The 17,360-nt window shown below is 36.3% G+C and overlaps 1 protein-coding gene and 1 long non-coding RNA gene across 4 annotated transcripts in view; one reads left to right on the top strand and one right to left on the bottom strand.

The window, feature by feature from the left end:
* The window catches only part of TOP1 (DNA topoisomerase I), a 63,253-nt gene that overhangs the window by 18,398 nt on the left and 27,495 nt on the right, over positions 1-17,360 (top strand). For 2 of the 3 annotated variants that reach the window (XR_014025734.1, XM_081322223.1), the window contains exons 3-9: positions 5,210-5,296; positions 5,835-5,931; positions 8,562-8,697; positions 9,713-9,768; positions 10,553-10,630; positions 11,212-11,287; positions 13,271-13,371. Coding sequence is in view for 2 of the 3 variants with exons in the window: in XM_081322223.1 (XP_081178349.1) it covers positions 5,210-5,296; positions 5,835-5,931; positions 8,562-8,697; positions 9,713-9,768; positions 10,553-10,630; positions 11,212-11,287; positions 13,271-13,371 (631 nt within the window). In the remaining variant the exon portion in view is untranslated. The remainder of the gene's footprint in view (positions 1-5,209; positions 5,297-5,834; positions 5,932-8,561; positions 8,698-9,712; positions 9,769-10,552; positions 10,631-11,211; positions 11,288-13,270; positions 13,372-17,360) is intronic. The other variant, XM_081322224.1, reaches the window with a different exon arrangement.
* LOC308664754 lies at positions 7,676-17,333 on the bottom strand. The gene is made up of 3 exons (XR_014025735.1): positions 17,318-17,333; positions 8,744-8,822; positions 7,676-7,840 (listed from the first exon to the last, which is right to left on the bottom strand). It is a non-coding gene; the product is annotated as an uncharacterized lncRNA (long non-coding RNA).

Genomic DNA, 17,360 nt, shown 5'->3' with positions numbered 1-17,360 from the left:
ACTTTTTCCCCTTTGTTCCACTTTTAGATATCTCTGATTTTTTTTTCCTATTAATACACACAAACACCATACTGATATTCTTGTACTTTGAATTCAATGCAGAATGGGGTATCAGGAAATTCCCTTCCTTTTTAAAGAGGTTAATTGTTTATGACCCATAGACTTAAAGTGAATGTTTCGTCTTAATGCTGTTTCCCGTTTGTCTTTCTTGTAAGAATTTAGCAGTACAATTAATATCTGTCAACATCATACTCAAAATTATGCATCGGTCACTCAAAAAGCAATGGATAAGTTTTTCTTAATAAAAGTCTGATTTACTTTAATGGTCCAGACATTTTGTTCTGTTTGGGTCCAGATGTAAGATTTAGCAAACTGATTGCTTCTTGACTTCAGAATCTGAATATATAAGCAATCCTGTTTATATGTACGTATATGTGCATCAGTGGTAGCATACTGTAGTGATTAAGAGTGCCAAGTTAAATTTTCAATTAGTACATGCCAGTGTAAAAGAAATGTTTGTGTTAAAATCTTAACTTTGTAAGTAAACTTCAGGGAAAAGCATAAATACATAACATATTCTTAGCATACTATTCTGTGTTGCAGAAACCTAATTTTTTTAGGTTAGACTGTAGAAAATTTTTAAACAAAGCTTCAATATGTTCTCAGTTTGAACTAAACAGCCATCCTGGTTAGTTAAGTAGCAGGTTATATTAATGAAATAAATGCTCTAATTAAAATTATATTGTATTAGATTATTATCCTTCTAAAGAGGCAGTTCAACCCTGTCTTTTCACAAGAATACTCTTTCAAAATGTTTTTTACATGCTGCATAATCCTGAAAAAATGTGTATGTTGTGTTTTAGAACTATTGTTTTTATTAAAGAAAATGCAACTAATTGGCTAATGCAGCAATCCTTAGCATATTAAAAACTAAAACCTTTTGTAACTAGATAACAATTTTAGTTATTTTTTAGCAAACCCTTTCAAGTCCAGGAAATATTCAATGCTTTGTGGAGATATCTATATCTCAGTGTTGCATAGACATTGTTTTGGGTTTTTTTTAAAATTGACAGACAAACAAAACCATCAACATTTTGTCTTCCTGTGAACAACGATACATAATCTGCTCTAGTTCTGGTAGTCCTCAATGTATGACTAATGGAGCCTGACTATTATGGTTATAAGTCACCTTTTTTGTGGCAGTCATTAAACAAACACCATAGTCGTTTAACCCATTATTTGCTATGGACTATTTTTGGTGAAAACCCAAAGTGCTAGTTTTCATCTGCAAATAGTCATAAATGTAGGTCAGGTGTCAAGTGCCCCAAATACTGTAAAGTGGGGGGGCAGGCCAGATGTCAGAACTTCGGAATTTTATAAGTACTTTTGGGTGGTTTATCATAATTTTGCAAAATTGCTAAACAAACTGGTCATTAAGTCAAGACCTATCTGTAGTCCACACAATGGCATATGTATGTTAGCTTTTTAATTTATCTAAATATTTATCAATACAGGTAATAATTTTATTTGAGGACTCTGAATGGATTGTTGTAAAATTATACCACCCCCAAAAGCCTGCCTAGCCACTGAGTCAGTCACTTGTTTTAATTAGTAACTTACATAGGACATTTTTTTAAAAAAATGATCTATCTCGCTATAAAAAGACACTTTATGAAGTATAAGTTTGATTTCTAAGAAGTAGATAATGATACTCATAGCTATAACGTCAACAAGGTAACCATAGATAGCAGGCGTGTTCTGAATTATCACCTGGCCCAAAAGAAGAGCTCACTTGAATACTTTATGGATAATTTATCCGGAACAAAAGAGAAACGAAGATTACATCTAGGCTGAAGGTTGATGGAACACTTCTTTATAATTGAGGATTGGTTGGGGGGGAAAAACACAGAAAATGTTGCTAACAATAGGAATAGCAATAGCACTTAGACTTATATACCACTTCACAGTGCTTTGCAGCCCTCTCTAAGAGGTTTACAGAGTCAGCATATTGCCTCTAACAATCTGGGTCCTCATTTTACTGACCTCTGGTGGAAGGTCGAGTCAACCTTGAGCTGGTGAGAATCAAACTCCTGGAGTGAGCAGTGAGTTAGCTTACAGTACTGCATTTTGACCACTGTGCCACCACAGCTACATTTTAGTGTAACACTAAATCATGATTTTCTCAAGATGTTTTAGATTTTGAGTCCAAACTGCCCAGAGATTTTAAATAGGAAACAGTAGCAGAAAATATCTGAAAGGTGCCAGTTATGCCTTCATCCTAAAATAGTATTTAGCAGCATGAGAAAAAAAAACTGATCTCATACATCTTCCCTTGCACAGCTGAACCTATAGCTTGTTTAGTCTAAAAAGGAATTGTGTGTTCAGTTGTGAGCCTTCAAATCAAGGTTGACTCCTGCTGACTATCTGGACAAGTCCCTGCAGTTTTCTCGGCAAGATTTCAGAAGTGATTTGCCCTTGCCTTCTTCCTAGGATTTTAAGAGAGTGACTGGCCCAAGGTCATCTCATTCACTTTGTGCCTAAGGCAGGAATACAACTCACTGTCTCCCAGTTTCTAGCCTGACGTCTTTATCTACTATACCAGATTGATTGTGGGAATTGTGGTCACTATAATTAGATTGAAGAAATTAACTTTTGTGTGGTCACAGCAAGTGATTAAATACATTCTGTGCTTAATTGTGTTAAAAACTAGTAGAAGGTAAATGGGATCTTGATCCCCTTTTGATTCTTAGCCATGTATTCATGCATTCCTCTGTTGCTTAAAATTCAGTTGCTATCAAAAATCGAATGAGTTAACATTGTGCAAATATTTTCACAGAATAGGAAAGATACTTTTTCCATTGTTTTCAAAAGGGAAAACAATTATGAAACAATATTGAAATTAGTACAGGTCTATTCTTATTATTTTTATTTATTAAATTTGTTTTTGTAATTACATTACAAACTGTAAGGCTGGATGGAGTCACTGAAGCAGTAGGCGTGAGCTTAAATGGACTCCAGAAGATGGTAGGAACGTTGTCCATGGGGTCACGATGGGTTGGACATGACTTCGCAACAACAACGTAGCTTATTAAAATATTCTGTATGGTTTTATGGGTGAAGAAAGCTGTAGATTTCTACAAGTGGTAACTTAGTTCAATAGCCAGATTCGAATCCCTTTCTCAAGGGACTACTACATCCAGGAAGATCATTCCAAAAGGCAGGTGTCACCATAAAGAGGGGATACCTTCTGGGTCCCATAAGTGTGTCCTTATCAGGATGTGCCAAACAGGCAGACACCTTTCCATCAGTAAGTGGTTTTGAGTAATGAAGGAAAAAGTTCCTCAAATTCTTAAGGTGTTTGTTTTAATTTTTTAAAAACATAAAGCAAATATTCTTACACAGACACTAGAAAATTAGCTTTAATCATCTGTGATATATAAATGTATTTCATTGCCCTCCAGTTAACAACACAATCCTATACATGTTCACTGAAAAGTTAAATCCTAATGTTTACTGGGATTTGTTCTCTGGAAAAAGTATAAAATTACCTTCTAATTACAGACTTATCTTACCTAAGCCTATAGCTAAGCATGGAATATAAAAATTAAATGGTTACTTATTCTTTTCATATCTACCCACTTGCACCTCATTTTACTCTGTAAATCTTATATAGCTCAATTGCAATAATAAAAATAAATCCTAGATTTTTATATTGTGCTATGAAGATTATTATATAATTACATTTCTAGTTTATTAATTCAGACATGGGAACGGAGTGGAAGTGCTAGTGTATTTAGGAAACTGAACAAAGTAACATGGCTTAGTGAAAACAAATTTGCTGCATTCACAGGAATAAAAACAAAAAAGTCATGTTGAACACCAGTACTTTTTTGTGCTAACTTATGGCTAAAGTAAGAATGTGTTAGAAATTTTTCTGCTACAGCCTAAATGCTTCTCTTGGCTTCTCTTGCAACATGTATCATCACACTCTGTTGAGTGGCCAGTGTAGCTTATTCAGTTAGATTCTCAAACAAGTTTACTCTAAGGCATGTCAAACTGCCGGCCCGCAGGCTGGATGCATAATACTGAAACCGCGCTCACCCCATTGCTGGCAATCGGGAAAAAGTCGCAATACATCGTGCAATGTCATATGACATCGCACGTTTGACATGCCTGCTCTAAGTGTTTTGACTCACAGGAAAAATCAACCAGTCGAATGAACAATACTCAAAGTTGTAACATAGTTGGATTTCATATCCCCCCCCCCCGCCACCCGTCTACATATGCAAAGTAGATAAGGAAGCAATTCCTAAGAGAATTGTGTGATTCTGAGGATAATAGTTTCCTAGCCCCAGGATTATGGGAGATCAGGGTTCAGTTTTTATTAAGGTCAGGTGGTACTCTTGGGAAAATCAGAATTTCAGTTTAAGCTGTTTGACAGCGATTGTAATGTCAAAAAGAGAAAAATGCTGTGAATTCTAACACATTATTTTATTTTAAAATGTTAAAGAGATTGTTTTAAACATCTAAAAAATATTGGACAACAGGATATTAATAATAGAGATACTTAATAATTCTCCAATCCCCAGGGCTCATGGTACAGCCAAGGTTGTGAGGGTCCTTTGGAAGGTCAAAAGCGATGAAGCCAGTTTCACTTCATGTTCCATAATGCAGGGGCCATAGCAGAAAAAGCCTGCCACCAAATGTAGCTCTCTAGCTGGTGAAACCCATAGCCCAGGGGTCAGCAACCTGAAACAGTGAAAAAGCCACTCGGAACCGGTTCCCTCACAAAAGGAAAAACTGGGAGCCGCAAAAAATATGTGCACATGCGTGTACATGCACACATGCGCAGAACAGGGTTTGACTGAAGAGTAGAGCCAACGTGAGATATGCACCTACGCTGCATATTTGAATTGATTGGTTGAACTTTTTTGGTCCCAGTTTTTTTTTTTTTGGGGGGGGGGGACTGCACATGGCAGAGGACCGGGAGCCGCAGGAGACGGCTGAAAGAGCCACATGTGTCTCCGGAGAAGCGGGTTACAGACCTGTGCCTGTCTTCTTCTCTACTATTTCTGGTGGAACAGGCAGATATAATTGAGGAGAAGCAGTTCCTCAGATAACCCGGTCCCATGCTATGTAGGTTTTTAAAACTTAAAACCAGCATCTTGAATTGACCTGAAAACAAATGCAGCATCTTGTCCCTATGTAGAAGAAAAATTGCTGACTTACGCACTACCAAGTACAGCCAGAGTGAAGGAGACAGTTCTACCACAGTTGAAGATTGGACACGGCATATGTAAGTGCCAAACTATGGAAGATTTTATAGATTAAGGGCTATACTTTAAATTGTACCCAGAACTGAATTGGGAACCAGGGCAAGACTCTTGGTATTACACGTTCCCAATTAATATATGTGGTGCTGCATTTTGGACAAGTTTTAATTTCTAGTCTTTTAAGGCACACTTACATAAATCATGTTGCAAGACATGAGTTACTGTATCTAGGACCTCCTGAGTCAGGTATGGCCACAAATTACATACCATAGCTGGGCAAAGCCTCTCAGTTGCCACCTGCTAGGAGCCAAAAACACTAAAGGACTTCCAAATTGTAAACCTGTTCTATCACAGGGCAAATAGCACTTCTCTATTGCTTTTGTTTAAAGTTACCTTTTCTCCCATGAAGACCCTTACAATGTCTAGCCACCAAGACAACATTGATAGCACATGTCTCACAGCCTGGGGTACCAATGTATAATTAGTAGCACTGTAGCAGTTTGGACAACTGCTTTATTTCCCTGTATAGCTTAATTCCTTTCTTTGCTGTTCTGTCCACAGATTCGCACAAACATAAAGATAAACACAAAGACAGAGAACATCGACACAAAGAGCACAAGAAGGATAAAGACAGAGAAAAATCCAAGTACAGTAACAGGTAAGGCCAGATGCTTTTATGATCTGAGCTTGCAAAATCTGAGTTTTCAAAATCTTGAATAAATTTTTATAGTGTCTAGATTATTTCAATCTAATTGTTATTACATAGATGAATTTGGACAGTTGTAACAGTTGAAAAATTTAGTTCATCTTTTATTAATGTTCTGGTTATTCTAAAGGGCATGATACTTTTGGGTTGATTTAACCTGATAAGACCCCTGTTGGTAGGCAGATTAAACCTGATCCTATAGATTAGCCTTGGGGAGCATAAAATAATTACATGTTCTATAAAATTATTTATACTAACACAGTATATCTTGAAGTAAGTCATCTTGATAGATCTGTGATAACTGCTACATTTTTATACATAAAAATGCTGACCATTTAAAATGTTACGCATAATAGATCTTGTCACATCATAAAATGATATTGAAATAGAAAAACCTTAAGGCTACAAAAATACATTTTAATATAATTTTTTTATTTTAAAAAAATTAAAAATATGATAAAGACTACTACTACTAATACAAAGTAAGACAGAAAAAGGCAAACAGTACAAGTAAAAAAATGAAGAAAAATAAAATAGAAATAGAAAAGTTTAAACTTACTGAATTTCCAATTACCAAGAAATATAGGTGTCTGTTCTCTAATCCGGGGGTTCCCACCTGTGGGTCGTGGCCAACTAAAAGGCCACCGGGCTCCATGAAGGCATGGTCACACGCGCTAGTGCCACCACAAGCATCTTGCCAGCACTAGCATTGCCCCGCCCTGAGCATCCCACCAGCACTAGCACCACTCTGAGCATCCCACCAGCGCTAGTACCGCCTCAAGTGTCACGCCAACACTAGCACAGCTCTCAGCATCCCACCGGCACTAACACCATGAGCTTCACGCTGGCACTAGAGCCACCCTGAGTGTCCTGCCAACGCTAGCCGTCCCATTTGCAGCATTTGCGCAGCCCCATTTGCGCATACGCTCACACACTGCCCACCAAAATGTTGGTGACCTCTGCTCTAATCACGGAAGTCAATTTATCCATGTCAGCAAGTTCTGTCAATTTCACCAGGCATTCTCCTTGTGAAACTTTGTGCATATAATGCTATCTTAGTTTTCCATGGTTTTTTTTAAAGCAGTTAATTGGTTAATTATAAAAGTTCTGGTTTGAATCAAATATTAATCTTTCAGTTTATGTATCATGAATTTCCTGTATTGTATGTATTTGAATCCAATATTTTTAGCTTTTTTACATATCCCCCAAGGACGCTTAAATATCCCTTCATGTTCACTTTTAAGACATATATTTCAAGTGCCTTTCTAAATAATTTCTCTGCCGTTGTGTTCCAACAAAATACATTTTATAAAAATTCCCTTTGAGATCATATCCCAATGTAACTTTCACCTTTTTAACCACATATTTTCCCATTGATCCATCTGTATATTATAATTAAAATTCTTAGCCTACTTTTTCATACATTCTTTAAGTTCAAGGCCACAAAAATTAGATCTCTGTTACTGTGGTGAAAGATTATGAATAGGTACTCATAATAATAGAAAACAATTTAAAGCTGCTTTTGTTTCTCTTCATTCACATATTGTTGTTTTCTAATTTTAAGATCACATAAATCTAAGATTGGGTAAAAAGAAATTTCAAAGCATAGAAAGAGACTCTGTAAGTAAAGCTAGGAAATGTTTAATATAGTTTCCAAGATTTTGGTTTTAGTTTGGCATAGTGGTTAAAGGTACTGTGCTAAAAACCAGGAGACTGTGCCATTATATTTCCATGGCTTGAAACGCATAGTCAGTTTAAGTATGAATTGAGATATCACATTAGGTTTTCCTTGGTTTGTCTTCTCCATAAGCATAATTTTGTACATGTTGAACATGATGTATTGCTGTTACTAAAATGATGTCTGAAAGATAATAAAAGAGAAAATGAAAAGCTGCAGAAGTATAAAGTATCCTAAAAGAGTCAGCGGGGTTCAAGTAGCATCTAAGTCGCTTTAAAAATTAGTGGGAAATTCTATTTTGGCGGGTGGTGGTGGTGGGAAACTCAGTAAAATAATTGCTGAGAGAATTTCTCTGGAGAAAAGACTGTGACACCTTTACTCCTTCTGCACAGATTTTCTGGGTTTCCCTGGAGAATAATTAGACAAATAAAGATGTGTTACTGAAATGTTTGTGCCTCTTTTTCTTTTCTTGAAAGTATTGAGTAATTTAAAGAAACAAAGTCATATATGCAGTGTTATAATAATTGCATTGTTTTCTTTAAGTTTACATGTTCCTCACTAAGCTGGGATAGCACCATTGAGAATCCAAGTTAGTGATGTATTCAAGATCATTTGAGTTGAGATACATTAAGCAGAGCACACATGCCTGCAATTATGTCAGAGGAATGCAGTCACTTTTGAATTTTATTGATTTCTCTTAAGCAGACTGGCATTACTGTTGCTAGAAAAGAAATAGAAAGTTTAAGTTAATGACAACTAGTATTCCTTCCTCTTATCAATACAACCATTGCAATAAATTTTTGAAAGCTTGACTTTAAATGCTGATAAGTCTATTTGGATGCTGATAATGTGACTTTTTTTCAGTTGCCTCTTCTCTGACTGAAAGTATTCTTAAATCTTACAGCGAACACAAAGAGTTTTCAGAGAAGAAACACAAAGAGAAGGAGAAAACCAAACATAAAGATGGTAGTTCAGAAAAACATGACAAACACAAAGACAAACACAAAGATAGAGAGAAGGAGAAGCGAAAGGAAGAAAAGGTACAGTACTATGATGGGATGTTACTCCTTTGGATTGTACGTTTACCAGGGATAAAGCCACTTTCTGCTTTCACGTTCTGAGTTATCTGATCTGCAGCTCTTGATGCCAAGAAAAAGTTAAGGTCCTGAGGATAAAATGAAGTTACAAATTGTGTACAACTTCATTGTATTTGAATGTTTTGTTTGTTTGTTTAAAATGTCAAAAAGGGTACAAAGATAATTATGATAAAAATGCATACATTGTCAAATAAAAGAAATACGTAGAAAGTACTTTTTAAAAAGGGGACACAATAGAATAAAGAAAAAAGAAATATATAATTTTAAAATACAATTCTATTTATACTTATCTAATGTGATTATTCAAGTACATCTGTATTTCTAATACATTCATATAATTATCGTGCTTATTTTACATGCTGCATTTTATATAAATAAGCCCCATATTTCATTACATTTGTCCATAGAAAGTCTATGCCAATAGGCGATCTGCTGGTAATTGGCAAGTGCAATTAGATATTCAATTAAGTGAAGAGCCGAACATCTACATTTCGAATACTGCAATATCTATCATTTAGCCATAATAAGGCCATGGAGAATCCAAATATATTATCCAGTTATCAAATTCCAAGTGCTACATATGTAGTTCAACAGAATATTTTTGTCTGAAAATTTTAACTTTTGTCTCACAATTACATTAATGTTATCACTACTTTCTCCCAAAACTTAGTAAGCTTAGAGCATTGTAAAAATGTCTTTTATGTCACAAACATAAGACATTTAAAATTAAAAATAAGCTTTACATTGTATTTGAATATCTTAAGTTTGTAAGAATAAATGCCATATTGTTAGAAGAAGAAAATAGAAAAGATGCAATGTTTGAGATTAGTCTCACAGATTGAAAAGTTTCTCAGCACAAAAGCTTCTGGTGCAAGGTCTTTTGTCAGTCCCATGGGGAAAAAAATCTGATGTCATTTTTAAAAATTGTAATGACCCAGTTCTCTCTCATGTCTTTTAGAGTAAATCATCTGGTGAAATTAAAATAAAGAAAGAAAAGGAAAATGGCTTCTCCAGGTAGGCAAGTAACGACTTTGCACGAACATGCTTTCTGAATTTTTGTTCTTGTCTGAAAAGAATGAAATAAGTTTCAATAATAGTCCTGGTCTATATTATCTGCAAATTAGTACAGTGTTTCACATCAGGTAACATGCACACCCTTGCTAGTATGCTAAATTGGATCTATCCTATTATATTCTGAATCAGGGCACGAGAAAGCTGAAAGATGGCAGAGAGCCAATGAAAGGACTTTGTTCTAAAAAAAACCTAAAATATTGAAATGGTGTATCAGATTACCTGAACTCTGTGAAACAGGGTGAACTCCCATTACTTGTCCCAGCTCCTGCCCAGTTTGAAAGCATGCAAATGCAAGTGGATTAATACCTACCACTTTGGTGGGAAGGTGACAGCCTTCGGTGAGCCTTTGGTGATAGCCATGCTGGCCACAGGACCGTGGAAATTGTCTTCGGAAAACACTGACTCCTTCAGCCAAGAAACAGAGATGAGCACCGTGCCCTACAACTGATGGGGAAAGTTTTTGCTTATGCTCTGAGGCTTATGTGTTATCGTTGAGGAGTTTTATTCTCTTGCTCTTTGTCATGAAATTCTTGCAGGAATTTATTTCCATTTTAACATTGAATATTGCAAGTACTTCATTCCAGAGCCAGATAAGAATGCAACGATAATGAGTGAATTCTTGTTGCAGTAAAATTAGTGAGTAAGGTGAGCTTCCAGATGATGTTTAAACTGTTGTGGGGTTGTTGTTGTTTTTTGTAAACACGTATGTTCTTTCCTCATATAGTCCACCACGTATAAAGGAAGAAATAGATGATGATGGGTATTATAAAGAAGATTACAAGAGACCCCGAGAGGATGATGAGTGAGTGTTAAATTCAGCTGTCTTTCCAGTACTGAGTCTTGATCACTGAGTTGCTTAGCTATATCTCTTTTGATAAGATCAGATCACAAATTTATATCTGGTGTGTAGAATCTACAATTCAGAGTACATCAGAGTGTTTTCCAGTTGACACATTATTATATTATTTTGCAGAAGTTCTGTAGAATAAAGTTGATCAATATAAGGGGCAGTGAGGAGCAGTAGGCTCAATCAAGCACTAAAGCATTAAATGTATGCTGTTTCACAGATATAGCATAGAAAATTCATATTCATTGTCAGATGCTAGGATAATTTCTATAGTCTTGGAAAAGGTTTCTAAAGCAAGCAATTATTAAACCAACAGTTTAATGACAACCTTATTTTAAGAATGTTTACTTCTCAGAGTTGTTTTTTGAGATGGACAGCCATACAAATTGAAGGAAAATGAATGGATGATTGGACAGACAGACAAAAAAGTAACCTTTTGAAATGGAGGCAGGGTAATTTTTTCAAGCACTAATATTCAAATAGAACTTATGGGGCTAAAAAGAAATGAATTATTTGCAATTATTTTGCAATTTCAGTATTGACTACAAACCTAAGAAGATTAAAACCGAAGATGTGAAAAAATCAAAAAAACGAAAACAGGAAGATGAAGAGGTATTTTATTTTATCTTATGGACTGCCAACAATTTATGACAGTGGATCAGTGTTGATCCAGACATAGCTTTAAATGTTTTAATGATAACTTTATTGTCACTTTGAATGTACACCAATCGGCATACATCAAAATGAAATTTCGTTGCATACAGCTCTCAAAGGGTCCCACCTCTGATATATACTCCTTGTTCGGGGCCCGCTCAAATTTCACATTGTCCATTTTAGTCTCTAGGAAGTGAACGATGGCAAACAGGACAGATGGAAATGGGGCTCCATGTGGATTAGCCCTCAAATTTGCTTGTATTCTGACAACCTCGCCTCCTTTCCTTTTTCTGATCCTGACTCTTCCACCTTTTCCTTAAAGAGGCGTTGCTTCTTTTCACCCCTGGAGCACGCTGCCGCCGCCACCAACTCCTCCAAAAGCCTCTCTCTCTTCCTCTGGGCCTGCCGACAGCCTCATCCAGTTCCTTCGCTCCATAAGCTCCAGGTCCTCTCCTCCTCTGCCTTCTCTGGAAACAGCCCTGATTTGCAATACAATCCATCACTAGGCCAGCAGTCAGATCTTGCTGCTGGTAAAACAAATTCAAACAGCGCCAACGACTTTTAACGGTCTCACCAACAGTTCCAAAACAACTAGCAACTCGTCATGCCAGCAAAGATTGTCGGTCGTATGTTACCTTAGTTCTACCATGTTGCTCAAACACATTAAAATCTTCCTGATCATGTGGCCTATACTATCCCTCCCAAAACTATTCGCCTTCAAGAGCCAATGCAGCCGCAGCCATTCCAGGCGCCGCCATCTTTTCCGATATATATAGTAAGAATCCTACTCTATTTCCCCAGAAATAAGACCCACTCTTATAAACCTTTTTTGTCTCCAAAAGAGGCAGTAGGTCTTATTTTCGGGGGATGTCTTATTTTTTTTCCCCAACACCTGCCTCGCAGCTGCAGCACCAACAACCCCCATCCAGCAGGAGCCTGTTGTTGCTTCCTGCTCACTTCTGCAGCCGCTTACGACAGGAAGCCATGCAGCCCACCATGTGCCACCGCCACCAGGCGAGGCAGGTAGGGGAGGGGGTGGAGCTGCCCCAAGCGCACCATAGGCACTCAAACACTTTTCGCCCAAAGACTGCCATTCGCTCTGTCTCTGAGCGCTCCATTTGCAAGCTGACAGCTTCCAGTCTCCATCATTTCGCTCAGTTTCCAAACGCCACATAGGCATCCAAACACATTTTGTCCAGAGAGAGACTGGAAGCTGTGTCTGCTTGCAAATGGGGTGCATGGAGACGGCGCAAATTGCTTGGTTTCTAAGCATGACATTCGCAAGCAGACAAAGCTTCCAGTCTCCCTCTGGGTGAAAAGGGCACATCCAGATTGCCTGTTCTCCCCCCCACACACACACACACCTCTGCCTCTGCGCTTGGACTTACCTGCGCTGCGCCAGACACCATTGGGCCCCGCGCACTCACCGCCACTTGTGCTGGCTACACCTCCTGGACTTATTTTTGGGGTAGGGCATATATTAGGCCCAACCCCAAAAAATCAGGCTAGGCCTTATTTTTGGGGTGGATCTTATCTTCAGGGAAACGCAGTATCTTTAGCCTGAATTATTGCATCATCTACAAATTAAACAGATTTGTAGATGATGCAATATGAATATAGCATATTTACTTGAAAATACACTGTCTCTTTGTTTATACATGTAGCATTATATAAGACTTACAGAAAATCAAATTTTAATTTGAGCAGTGTTGATAATGTTGCTACTATATCTCACTTAAAAATAGTTATTCATAATAACCTTGACATATTAACTTCGATAAAACATTCTCATATCCCAAGTTTATAAGGCTGCTAAAATACTTGTATGTTAAACCTCCTTTTCTATTAAGAGTATTTCAAATGGATATCATCTTACGCTAAATTTTAAAATATAAAAGAATCTTGCGTTACCATGGTACATTTTCATTTATCTGTTTTTAGGAGAGCAAACCGAAGAAAATAAAGAGCAAAGATAAGAAGCCCCCAACAGGAGATATGAAAAAGAAAAAAACAAAAAAAGAAGAGGAACAAAAATGGAAATGGTAACACATACATAAATTTGTATATACATGTCCATCATGTAATTTTCTTTCTTTCATGTTAAGCAATATTATGCACAGCATAGAAAAGAAGTAAGAAATAATAAACCAATAAACAGTAGGAGACTAGAAAAAGGAAAGGAAATATTGCTAACTTTCTTTTATACCATCACCATTCACCTTACGTTTTTATCCTTGCAACCCACCTTTGTTTTAAAGAACATTGTTAAAGCCCAGTTTGTCTGCATTCAGGTTACTCCTAGGTATCTTTACTCATAAGATGCTATGTACTACCTAGCTAGTCCTCTTCCCCCTACCTAATCTTCTCTCTCGAGATGGGTGGCAAAAAATTGAATAAATTTAAAAAATCTGTCTTTTCACTAGTATTTGCTCATTGTATCATTTCTCAGTCAATTTATCTTTAGTAAAAATTTCATCAGGATACATTCATGTATTGGCCATAGTTTTAACAATTCATGCATGATTTGCAGTAATTCATTCTATTTTCCCTGTCAATGACAACCACTTTGCTCTTTGAGATATTGCCATATTTTTCATACTGAGGCATATACAACCTCTCATGCTTGATCCCCAAAGATGTTTATATATATATATATATATATATATATATAAATATATATATCTTTCTGAAAAACTCCTCTTTAGAGAAACTGATATCCTATCCTTAATATGATACAAATAAAAAAAAAATCACTGGTTCACAAGGGGTCATTGAGACCTGAGAATGCATGACAAAATTTTAGTAGAAATAGGGTTAAACAAATAAATGGCAGATTCTTGGGAATAAAAAAAAGTATGACAAGGACAGAAGGGGAAAAAAGGAATCCCGCCAAAATCCAAAGGACCTTACCACCCGAATTAGGACCACAAATGCTTAGTTTGCAAAGAAATTTGTCAATGGGGTAACAACAAAAGGAGGCATGGCATAGTCAAACCTATCCTGTAGCCAATAAGAAAGAAAAGAGCCTGGAGTTGATTTTAAAAATGCTCACAGAAGCTAACATAGTTATTTCTCAAGCTATAAGCTTAGTAATACTAGAAAAGGATAGATTAGAAAAAAAATTTGTATGGCAAAGAAAGAGAGTTTGCTAGTCAGATGGTTTAAGAAGCAAAAAGACATAGAGAAGAACAGAAATAATGGTTTGTAGACCAGAAGAGAGAGAGGAGCACAGGAAGAAATTTCAGAAATTGGTCCAAGCCATAATCCCAGTTGATAGAAGGGGAAAGTATTGGCGCTTTTTATGTGATGATGTGAGAGTGGCAATTTTATGCAGGTGATTTTATTCTTACTGTAAAAGGTTCAACAGCTTACTCTAATCATTTCAGTTACAGAATATGAAAAAGTAACTTTACCAGTATAAAGTAACCAAATAAATATGCCATCAGATATTTAGGGAACTTTCTCAGGAACATAGCCTGGTTTTTTAAAAAATGGTGTCCTTGTCCTAATATGTACAATGAGCTTTTGGGGTCAAGAGCAATATCTTGATAACTCACAACATCATTATTTTCTCTCTCCCTCTCTTTCTCTTGTCTTTTGAAGGTGCAAAGCTATTCCGCCTCCCTTTCATCCTCTGTCTTCCTTTCATTGGATTTGTTTTTCGTCTTTTAAGGCTATGAACTCATTAATGGCCTTCTCTAAAGAGTCTATTATTAGTCTCAGTGCCAGTTACGAAATTTGGAGAACCAGAAGCTCTCTCAGTGAGAGGAAATCAGTGTGTCATTCCCCATTATTTTATGAAATCCCTTTATTGCATTTTTGAACTCAGAATTTTAGCCTTTAAAATAATACAACCAACCCCACCCCTAACTACAACAGAACCATTTAGAAACTTTAAGAGCATAAGTTGGTTAAGAATGCTTCTGATTAAATGAAGGATGAAAAACTATATTTGCATATCACCCTTTTTATATACGGAATACTTTGATGCGGTTTTTTTTCTTTTTCTTTTTTATTTTCTGTTACAAAATAACTTGTTATTGTTTCAGCTAACCAGCTCTGAGTGTTTAGAAATAAAATCCCCCAATGAGAATATCAAATGATAAACAAACGATAACTTTTAAGAAATTATTTAAGCATACTTTAGAACATAAGACTATTGGTTTAATTTTCAGTGCAAATTTTTTATTATTATTTATAAAATAAGAGTAACTCAAGAATGTATTGGCATTATATTCATTCCTTGTTTTCACGTATCTTGTAGTTCTTCATTTCACACTCAACACACTGTTGTGTAACTTGGTGAACTTTAAAGATATGCTCCCATTTTCAGTTCTGGGAGCTAGATTGTGTTTAGCTTCCAGAGCCGAGGTGGCGTAGAGATTAGAATGCAGTATTGCAGGCTACTTCTGCTGACTGCCAGCAGTTTGATTCTCAAGGGCTCAAGGTTGACTCAGCCTTTCATCCTTCTGAGGTTGGTATAATGAGGACCCAGATTGTTGGGGGCAATGTGTTGACTCTGTAAACCACTTAGAGAGGGTTATAAAACACTGTGATGCTGTTTATAAGTCTGCTATTGCTATTGCTAGCATTGGAATGCCTAGAATGTTATGGTTTGACTATAAAGAGGGAGGAGGGAGCACAAAGAGCTGATCAATCACAAATGGTTGTGGTTCTGTCTTAAAGGGAACAGACCCCTGATTCATTACTGTGGACTAATAAGGAAAGCAGTCTTTGTTGCCTTGTTTACTGTCCATTCCATTTTATTGCTGCTTTTTGAGATGCATTCTTATGTATATGTTTTGTAGTGGTTGTTTTTGCTTCTGTCTGAAGCTAATATATAGTCATTTTGAATGCCGTTGTGTTTAACAGTTGCTTGGGATATATACATTTATGGATGAGAAATAATCTAAGCAGTATCTCTTTGTTTACCTTTCTAAAGCTGTGGTATTTTTCTTGAGTTTTGTGACCATTATCCTATCCTGTATCGTAACTGTTATCCTGTACTGGCCATCCTTTACTAAAATGCTCAAGCAGTAATTATATTCCTAGTTACATCAGCACACTTTGGGCTGTTTCATGTAATATGCTTTTTGCAAGCAAAATGCTCAGTGCCTCTAAAATATGTCACCAAATTCCAGTGGCAAACCACTGAGAAATGACGGGATATTTTCTACCTTTTTTGTGGGGAGGGGAGAGAGATGGAAAGACAAGAGGGTAAAAAAAAAACATTTTAAATGATCTTTGGAATCTGTTTCTGTAATAAACCACGAGACAATAGACATCTGAATATACACTTGTGCAACATTTAGAGCTTTCTATAGCCTAAGTCAGGAGTAGGGAACCTGGGCTCTTTTATGACTTGTGGACCTCAACTCCCAGAATTCAGCATGGCTGGTTCAGGAATTCTGGGTATTGAAGTCCACAAGTCATAAAAGAGCCAAGGTTCCCTAACCCTGGCCTAGGTGAAGGCATTCCCATATATAAGATATCCTGAAATTATACTGGGGTCCTATTGGGTAGATGCTGGTATTAGATAAATTAATGTTTATTATTAGAACTCTGATAAGGGCCCATTTTTAAGAATTAGTGCTTTACTTTTATGCAACCTATACTTGTTCTAATGTGATCCAAAAATTGATTCTCAGTTTCATTCTTGGCATATAAACTCAGAAACTTGCTTTGGTCTTGAAATTCCTTGGTCAGGCATTTCAAAGCATGTAAATGTTTACACACACACAAACACACATACATTATTTTATATACTTTTCAAAAATGTTAATTTATGGTCATTTTGAGTTTCATTGGATGTTTCCTGAGATGTTTTCACTTTGCATTTTAATGCAGAAATATATTAAATTTATATTAATATGAGATTTCATGAATTATATGTTACTAATAGGTTTATAAGTTTTAAGTACTATTTGATAAAACTTAGTACTGTATTAGCAAGAATGAATTCAGCTTTCCTCTATTATCCTCATTTACCTGTTTTGTATCTTTGTATAGTAGAGAACGGGGACGCGGTGGC

Source organism: Vipera berus (assembly GCF_964194415.1).
Source record: "Vipera berus genome assembly, chromosome: 3".
Classification (NCBI taxonomy): Eukaryota; Metazoa; Chordata; class Lepidosauria; order Squamata; family Viperidae; genus Vipera; species Vipera berus.
Note: the sequence above shows the minus strand (reverse complement) of the source record. Positions and strands in the feature narration are given on the sequence as shown.